The following is a 10,324-nucleotide window of genomic DNA, read 5'->3' as shown; positions in this document are numbered from 1 at the left end:
CATTGCCCGCAACAATGACAGTGTTTAACTGTCGACATAGCTACCCCTACACCGGCATAGGCAACTATGACAATTAGTTAATTGTCGTTGTTGCTCAATAACGACAGTTAAACACTGTCGAGAAAGTCCGTTTTTGTTGTAGTGGTTATAGGCCATTTTCTGTATAACTGGTGCAACAAATATATTCCAATTACTGGAATATTAAGTATGACTAAACATATTCCAAAAAGTAAAACATTCTGAAAGTTAGAAAATACCCAATTGCAACCGTTTTCCTAAATTCCAAAAATTAGAAACTGTAAAAGGAAATACGATGTTAATGGGGGAGAATCTTTAAAAGAAAAAGATAATTATGTTAAAGTAAATCTTAGAAAAAGTATAGTATGAAAGCAAAACAAAACAAACTAAACACCAAACACGCCGCGTTCACCGCTCAATCTCTTCCTCATTTAATCTTTCACATGCACATAATGTTCATATCCCCATTACATGCCTTAATCCACGCTTTTCTTTTTCTTTGATAATTAAATATAAAAATATATATATATATCAATTTACTCTTTAACCCAACATCCCACCTTTTCCTTTCCTCTCTATAAATTATAGAATCCAAATCCTAGACTTGGCAATTACTTAGAGACTTGTTCAGTGAAGAAGCATTAAAAAGTTTTAGTGTCTTTGAAAAATGGCTGCTCCTCGTCCGTACAGCTCCCTTCTCTTGGTGATTGCTATGCTTTTTTTAGTCACATTTTCTCATGTGGCTGAGGTACGTACGCGTATATAAGTTAAAATTATTTTATGTCACTTGATTAAAGTCCGGTATGTTAGTGTATTTTCTTAGCTCATTTTCTTTGTATATTCTTGGATCAGGCTTATGGACGTCAGAAGCTTCGTCCTTCAGGTATTATATAGAGACCGTTGTGTTTTGAAACTTTCTCTCGTGATCTATAGAAGTGAAAAGAAATTTCATCCGTATATGTGTGTATATATATATATAGGGTATACTATACTAATTGTTGAAATAATTAACTAATGAAGAAATGCATAATTAAACGTACAGATTGCAAGCCAAAATGTACATATCGATGCTCGGCGACATCACACAAGAAGCCATGCATGTTCTTCTGCCAGAAATGTTGCGCAAAATGCCTGTGCGTTCCTCCCGGTGTCTACGGCAACAAGCAAAGCTGCTCTTGCTACAACAACTGGAAAACCCAGGAGGGGAAACCCAAATGCCCTTGATTTCTGTTTTTATTTATATCATTAATAATTAATTATAATAATAATGTATAATATATATAAATATGATTGGGTATCATTAATATTACCCGTCAATATTATATTATAATTAAACCCTTTCTACCAAATCAGAGATTTTATTGAAATTTTTTGTTAGATTGCAATCATTATTTATTTTATGTTGTACTGTAAGTGAATTTGAATTTTATGCTTGTAGGACAGTAAGATCATATAAGTTCATTTTGTTTTTATTTTATTTATTATCCGTTCGAACACTTAACTAGCTTCATTTTTTTTAAGTTGCTTTTTACTTCGATAAATAACCAAATGCACATTTTGTTAGAATAATGAAATACATGGATCATAAAATAAGGTGGAATATGTTCGTAAGAAACTTGTCCATAGTGCATATCCTGTAGTGTATATCTGGGGCAAACATAAACTAGACATACACCTAAAAATGCATACTCGTCCACTAGAATCCTAATAATACAATCTCTCATTGAATGGAGTTAGCAATTAATATCAAACTCCATGGGAACTCTAATGTGTGAAAAGAAGTGGCAAAATGATGGACATCAATTCAATTCAGACAATCTCTATGGAATATTTTTAATATCAATCAAAACTGTTATTAAAAAATATATAATATTATTTAAAAACCTGAAATCAAGCAAATTAAACTAAAATAAATTCCAAATTGTTTTAGAGATATCTATTATTCTTTCATAATTAGGGGATTAAAGTCTTCATTTTGTATCATTACTTTTTACTCTATGCTATAAATTATATTTTTAACATATTTTTTTAATCCTTTAAAAAATTATTTTTTAATGATTTTAAAAATATTTAATAAATTAAAATTAAAATGGATAAAAAAAACTAAGACGTTCAACATTTTACAGTAAATTGAAAAACTAAATTCATACAAAGTAGTTTCTTTATATATCCAATATAATCAGAATAATAAACACATACATTTTGTTCATCTTAATTTAAATTTAATCAATTAAAACACATATTTTTTGAATTATTATTATTATTATTATCGTAACTAAAAGTAATTAGCAGAAAAATTCTCTCATCTTTACATTTTTATACACATAACTCCCAGTTTTTTTTTTTCGTCGGTGAAACCTCCAAATTCACTCTTCTTTTATTAAATTTAAAGTCTCTGTTTGTTTAGTCCGTTAACTGTCATAGTGGACAATCTATGTGTACACAAGGGTACATATGGCACATTTCTATTGATCAACATTATTTATTTATTTAAATATTATAGAGACTTTAAATTTGATAACGGAACAGTGAATTGAGAAATTTCACTCTTGAAAAAAAATAATAACCCTGAATTATGTGTATAAGAACATAAATATGAGGGGGGTTTGCGCTAAAAAATGAGTGCGTGTTGCTGCCAATTACTCTCGTGACTAATGATAAGTGTATAAGAGTTCAAAAAAGAAACAAATTAGGTCATGTATGTGTAGTGTCTAGTGTGATCTGAATCATATGTACTGTGGGATTGTGACAAGCAATGATTAGGCCATGTGTGGTTGTGGCTTCACAAATCACCACCTGACTTTGTCCCTTTGCCCTCCGTCACATTCAAACTTTTTGGAAGCTCGGCCCATAGTTCAGCTTTTTGGGCCTTACCCACGACTCCATCGGTAAATTGGGTGCTAATTCCTTTTCAAAAATTACAGTACTCACGTTAAACTAAAGAGAAGTTTACATATTGTTAAAAACAAGTATACATAAATACCGGAAAAATAATAAAGAAAAATATAATATGTTTTGAAAAAAAAAATTAATATTATAATTCCATATAATATAAAAATATATATTACCATAATTATAAATACACAAAAAAAAAATTTATTCTCTCATTTCTCTTCCTCACCATATAAAAAATAGAAAAAAAGAAAAAGAAATAAAAATAAAAAGTATGATGATGAAGTTCTTAGATTTTTTTTCCAAAGATTATGTAAAAATATATTTTATAAAATATAAATGATAAAAAATAATACAAATAAATTAAATTATAAAAATAATTTCAAAACACATAAAAACTAACTATTAAAAATATATAAAAATAAAATATGGTATACAAATATATGAGAAAAAAACTCTCATCAAAATATAAACAAAAGAAAAATGCCATAAAAATCTTAGGATAAAAAAAAACGTTATAATTTTCAAAGTTTTAAAAAAAAATCTCATATTTTTTGTGATTTTTTCTGAAATAAAAAGGTTATGCCAGTTTTTTTCTTAAGGAGTTTTCATACACCAAAATATAATATAAAGACCACATGTCTAATATAAAAACAAACCACCAGCTCAACAACGGTAAACAGATTCAGAAACAACTACTTAAACTTTAAATTGATGATTGATTTTATACTCAAAAGTTTTTTTTTTTTGCCAAGTTTTAAACGGGACAACCTGCTACGACAACTTGATTTTTCAGATACGTTTTCTTAAATCTCAATTTTCAAGAAATCATCACCTTGTTCATGTCAATTTTTTACTTGAATACTTCCTCCATGTGGATATTCATTAAGAAAATGTTATTTTATTTATGAGAAAATTTTTCTTAAAATAAAATATTTTGTTTTTTAGACTTGGTGATTTTTGTCAATTAATTAAATAATATTTTGTGATATTTTATTGACAAAATTCATAATAATTGCCGGCTGTAAAAAGAAAAAATAAGGTTTCATTTTTTAAAAATTAAACTTTGTGTAATAAAAAAAAGATTTACAATCTTTCTTTATTAAAAAAAATATGTTGTGATATTATAATCATGAGATCTTTACAATTATATATCTATAATATAAAATAATTACAAAAATCAACTACAAAATTTTATTTCTAAAAATATCTTGCCACGTCATCAAAAAATACCGAATTCTAAAAGTAATATACCTTAATTTGAAACTTTCCCAAAATCTCGGTTTTCCCGTTTTTTTTTTGTTTTGTTTAAAAAAGTAACATTTTGGGTACTTAAAATGTTAATAAGTTATCAATAAGTTGTTTTTTCATGAAAAAATTTATTTTTATAGCATATTATTTTATATACATTTTAGTTCCTCCAATACTTATTTTTTATAATTTTTTTATCTTAAGACACTGATAAATCATTTTGAAGTTATATTATGGTGTCTTATTACTTAAGACACTTTTACGTTGGCGATTAGTCATTTTTTAGAAACTAATGAGTTGTAATAAAATATAACAAATTACTATATAACTTATTATTAAAAGTTACTTTTAGTATACTATACAGTAAATTTTTTAATGAAAAGTTTTAGTTCACTTTTTAGTCACTAATGTAATTTATATGGGAGTAATAGTGTTTTTTTATTAATCAAACAAAAAATAAACTTAAAAGTTATTTTCGAATTATACACATTTCGGTATTTTATTATTAAGTTTTCATTGATCAAAATAAAAAGCAACTACATAATTACTTTTTAAATACAACACGTAAATTACTTATTCTAATTTTTAAGAAACGTTTCCACTGTTTTTAATAAACAAAGCTAAAAAGAAACTTCAACGTTATTTTTCAAACACAACACAAAAACTACCCCATCCCCATCATCTTCTCCGGCGAGGTCAAGAAACTCATGCTTGTCATATACCAAAATGACCACCTTCAAAAGTAGGTCGCAATGGTAAAAGGGTAAATAAAATGAAAAAAAAATCAATACTAGATGTAATTTTCACTTTTATAAATCATTTAAGATACAAATTGATTATCATTTGATATATAACTAAATTTTTTATGATGCCACAAATTTAAAGTAACCAACAAACTTAGTGAGTTATCAAAAATAATTTTTTATATTCTATTTAAAAGTTACCAAACAATATCCTAAATAATTTATTTTTAAAAAGTTACTTGGAATATTTTTAAATAAATTTAAGTTGTTCATAATACAATATAATATCTTTTAAATGTAAAATAAGAATACAAATTTTAGTATATTAAATTTTAATCAAGTTTAAAATTTAGTTATTTTTTTGTCAACACAATATAAAAACGAAACTCAATATAAAAACGAATTAAGAGGTTGTTTTTTTTTATTTTTATTTTGGTCATATTCTCTGGCGACGGCCAAAAAATTTATGTTTTCCACATATCAAAATGATCGCCTTGAAGAGTAGGTCGCGATAGTACCACTTTTGAGCCCAACTGACTAGCGGTGTAGTCGGAAATTTTTTTTAAATTAATGAGAAGAAAGAGAAATAAAGAAACATTAAAAAAAACAAAAAAAAAATTAAAAATGTACAGTGTATATATATGTATATATAGAGAAATACGAGAATAAGACAAAATTAATTTATATTCAGTATAAAAATACGGTATAATTGTAAATATTTTTGTACATGATTATTGTAAATAATTTGATAAAAGCAGTACATGATGTAAATTTTCCTATAATCATTTACTGTAGATCATGAGCAGGAAAGTATTTAAGTCTATTTGGTCAAAAGATTCGTTCTAATGAAATCTAAACTCAGTCTGTCCATATATGTTGCAATTTGTTGTGATAGCCTATCCGTTCTTTATGATAGAATGGCATAATTTTCTAAATAAAAAAATTATGAAATCATTTTTAATTGTTTGCAGATTTCGTAGACTTATTTGAACAACCATTCCAGCTATAAATAAAAGTCCAAGCAGCCATAAATCTTTACCTCATTCATTGCTTATTCTTGTAATACTTTGTATTCTTGAGAGAGTTCTTTTGTGAGATTTAGAGTGGATACTTAATCTAGTCTTAGGTCCAGTATTTCATCCTTGTTTTGTATACATTTATTTATTCTGAAAGCAGGTGTTATCCATTGATTAGGAGTTTGACAATCTTTGGGAGAAGATTTGGTAAAGTCTATCTTCGGAAGGAAGAAAACACACATCTTTGGAAAAAGATCGATTCAACAACTTTTGAGTTGGAGTTTGTTGACGCGGTTTTTCGCCAACAGGTAATTAGAAGAAGAAGAGAAAGAAATTAGTGCTAATAATGAACCGTACCAGATATATGATCTTAGAGAATGAAAGAGGTGACTCAAGACACGTTTTTCAAGTGGTTCAAATGTTAAAATCCTTCTACTCCACTAGTCCATATTATTGATATATATTGGGCATTTGATTACAGAGTATTTCTTACAATTGAGAGTCCAACCTCCATCATCTCCCAGGGTCTCCATATTTATAGGAGAAGGCACCTGAGAGTTGGTAAGAAGGTCATGCCGTGACCTTCTTACCTATCATATCAACTCTGTGACATTCAAGATTAATTCATAAACCTGACACATAAGTGTGGTCAAATCGATAGGTAAGGAGATAATGGGCCGCACGGCCCAACCCAGTCGTGGGTGTCTGAATACGCATGTTCCTGCTGCGTGTCCGAGAAATCAGGGGGATATCGGACACATGATGTCTGATATATGCACGTTTACCTTGCGTGTGTTGACTTCACAAAGGGCCATAGCCTTCATATCCAGCTCGTACCACGAGCTGTATACTTGACTCGACCTTCGGCCTTCAGGGTCCCTGCTCCAGTCTTGGGAAATGAAGGCGAGCCCTTGGGGCTTCCTCAAGCTAATGACAGAAGCTCCGGTCTTGGGGGTGTCCATGAGATAATCATGATTAGTCCGCAGCTCGGCTTGCTAATCAGCCCGTGGGAAAATTAGGGCGTACATCTGCCCCCCAAGCTCCTGCTCGTGGTATACTACGTCGTATATAAGACCACAGTAGGGGCTTTTAGGCTTCCCCATGAACTCTTCATATTCCACTTCCTACGCAGGCGCCTGATACGTGGAACATCGTGGTTGGTGACGGTACGTCTTACGAGAACTGCATTTAATGGCCTAGCCGTCATTTCGTATTTTGAGTGGAGGGCCTCGGATCCCTCATCAGGGCCATCCAACGGCCCTCTACACGTGATCCTTCACGTATATAAAAAGGGGTGGCCACCCTTTCATTCGAAATTTTCCAAACTTCTCTCCTTCTTCTCTCTTCATTTCAGAAGAACAAACCCTCTCCCCTGTGACTGCTACTTTCAGCGTTCAAGAGGCTCAGGCGCACGGATTTCTTCAAAGCTTTGGAAGCCAATACACCGACGAAGCTTTCACCAAGGCGATACCTTCATCCACCTCCTAGCCAAACACTGTAAGTTTCCTGACCATGTGCGTTTTGAAAATATATGTCACTGTAGCTTAAGTAAAAAATTTACTGTAGCCGCATGCAAGGGTTTACTGAGTTTTGTGGATACGGAGGGTGAAAGCCCTTTTAGGTTAGGGTATCTTTTCTGTAGGAAATCACTTAAGAGTATGGTTCTTGGGATGCTTTTTCTGGGGAAAATTTCTGGGTAGGAGTTTTGGAACTTTTGGGTGCAAAACCGGGTAGCTTAGGGAACACGCCTCACAGGCGGTTTTGCAATTTTTGCCTACTGAAACTTTCCCCCCAAGGCAAATTCTATCCTGACCCTCCTGACACACGAATTCCAAGTAATCGGGGATCTGTTGGGAGCACAGGCGCGTGTTCATCGAACTGCGTGGTCCCACTCTCCACGGGCTGGGCTTACCTCAGCTCGTGCAAATAATAATTGCTTTTTCCTCATGCTTGGGTCGCCTTTTCTGAAATGTTTTCTTTTGTTCGTTAGGCGACTAGATGGCTCCGAAGAGGAATCTCCCACAGAAGAACGTCAGAAGCTCGGCCTCCCAGCAGGACAAAGGAAAGGCGGTGATGCCTGACTCCCCGATCCCCCGCTTTGGGCCGGCAGTGGAGAAGGAGCTCGAGCTTGGCAAGAGCATCTGCATTAGCGTTCTGCTCCCGAGGTATCTGTTCGATCGATCCTCACTCAAATGCGGACAGCTCAGCTTTTACCTTTGCCAGATAGGCGGCCATCTTGGGTCCCCGCGCTTGATATTCACCCAGAACCTGGTTTACCACGAGCTGGGAGTCACTGAAGCACTGGACGGAGCTCACCTTTAGCTCCTGGGCTATCCTCAGCCCGGCTAACAAAGCTTCGTATTCGGCCTCGTTGTTGGAGGCCTTGAACCCGAACCTCAGCGCCGAGTGGAATCTATGTCCCTCAGGGGATATCAAAATGATTCCAGCCCCGGAGCCGCTTTCGTTGGATGAACCGTCCACAAAGATCCTCCACAACGATTGGGGCGAGGTGGCCCGGGGTGAGTCCTCTGCTGAATCCTTCTGGAATCCCGCGCACTCTGCCACAAAATCGGCCAGGGCCTGACCTTTTATAGTAGTTCGCGGAGTGTATAAAATCTCGAACTGACTGAGTTCGACTGCCCATTTTAACAAACGTCTCGATGCTTCATGTTTTTGCAAAACCTGCCTTAGAGGCTGATCGGTCATGACGTGTATTGAGTGGGACTGGAAGTACGGCCTGAGCTTTCTCGAGGCCGTGATAAGGCAGAATGCCAATTTTTCCATCAGTGGGTATCGGGATTCCACCCCGAGAAGTCTCTTACTGATGTAGTAGACTGGCTTCTAAACTTGATCCTCTTCTCGTACCAGTATGACACTAGCTGCATCCTCAGTGACAGCCAGATAGAGAAAAAGAGGCTCTCCTGCCTTGGGTTTGGATAGCACGGGCGGCTCAGCCAGATGTGCCTTCAGGTCGAGGAATGCGCTTTCGCATTCTACTGTCCATTCAAATTTCTTGTTTCCTCGGAGTAGGTTGTAGAAGGGCAAACACTTATCGGTGGACTTGGAAATAAACCGGTTGAGGGCTGCCACCCTTCCTGTCAGGCCTTGGACATCTTTCCACGACCTGGGCGAAGGAAGCTCGAGCAATGATCTGATCTTGTCAGGGTTTGCTTCGATTCCTCGTGTATTGACTATGAACCCTAGGAATTTCCCTGACGCGACTCCAAAAGTGCATTTCTATGGATTGAGCCTCATGCCATATTCCCGTAGTATCTTAAAACATTCTTCCAGGTCGGAAACATGGTTATCGGCAGTCTTTGACTTGACTAGCATGTCATCAACGTACACTTCCATGTTTTTTCCGATCTGGTTCGCGAACATTCTATTTACTAGCCTTTGGTAGGTAGCTCCGGCATTCTTCAGACCGAACGACATGACCTTGTAACAATAGACGTTAGTCGCGGTCATGAAGCTGGTGTGTTCCTGGTCCGCCGGATTCATCGCGATCTGATTGTAGCCTGAGTACACATCCATAAAGGACATGAGCTCGTGCCCCGCCGTGGCATCCACCAACTGGTCAATCTTTGGCAATGGAAAACAATCCTTGGGGCAGGCTATATTCAGGTCAGAGAAATCGATGCAGGTCTGCCATTTCCCGTTAGGCTTTGGAACTAGCACGGGGTTTGTGACCCAGACTGGAAACTTGGCTTCACGGATAAAGCCACATTTTTTTAGCCGGGCTACTTCTTCTTCTAGGGCTTCAGCCCGGGTTGTTCCTAAACGTCTTTGCTTCTGAGACTTGGCAGGAATGCTTTTATCCAGATGAAGTGTGTGCATGATAACACTCGGGCTAATCCCCACCATGTCCTCGTGGGACCAGGCAAATACGTCTAAGTTATCCTGCAGAAACGTAGTCAGCTCCGCCTTCCTCTTGCCGCAGAGGTTTTTCCCGAGCCTGACCGTCCGTGATGGATTCTACGGGTCAATGTTCACTTCCTCGAGCTCCTCAATCGCTTGGAGTTCAGATCTGTCCTCACCTATTTGGGGGTCAATATCCTCACTCAAGACGACATTTTCCCCCTCGGCGCTTTGAGGTTTTTCAATCTCAGGATCTACTAAGGGTTTCTGAGATTCCTCTTCACTCTGAATGGCCATTGCCAGCTGCCTGGGTTTAGATTTTCGCTTCATGGAAATGATGTAGCATTCCCTGGCAGCGAGCTGATCGCCCTGGATAGTGCAGATTCCTGTTGAAGTAGGGAACTTCATTGCGAGGTGTCGAATGGACGTGACGGCCTCGAAGGCTATGAGCGTAGGTCAGCCCAAAATGGCATTGTAGGCAGCAGAGCAGTCTATGACCACGAACTCGAGTATTTTGGAGACTGTCCGAGATTCTTCTCCTAGGGT

General features: G+C 35.5%; 1 protein-coding gene across 1 annotated transcript; it reads left to right on the top strand.

The window, feature by feature from the left end:
- The first annotated feature begins 580 nt into the window (after positions 1-580).
- LOC133816357 (protein RSI-1-like) lies at positions 581-1,502 on the top strand. Its single transcript, XM_062248898.1, has 3 exons — positions 581-766; positions 871-901; positions 1,061-1,502. Exons 1-3 carry the CDS (start codon positions 686-688, stop codon positions 1,240-1,242), a joined length of 294 nt encoding a protein of 97 aa, XP_062104882.1. The 5' UTR covers positions 581-685; the 3' UTR covers positions 1,243-1,502.
- The last annotated feature ends 8,822 nt before the right edge of the window (positions 1,503-10,324 follow it).

Source organism: Humulus lupulus, chromosome 2 (assembly GCF_963169125.1).
Source record: "Humulus lupulus chromosome 2, drHumLupu1.1, whole genome shotgun sequence".
NCBI classification, from domain to species: Eukaryota; Viridiplantae; Streptophyta; class Magnoliopsida; order Rosales; family Cannabaceae; genus Humulus; species Humulus lupulus.
The sequence above is the reverse complement of the archived record's forward strand: the minus strand, read 5'-3'. Positions and strand labels throughout refer to the sequence as shown.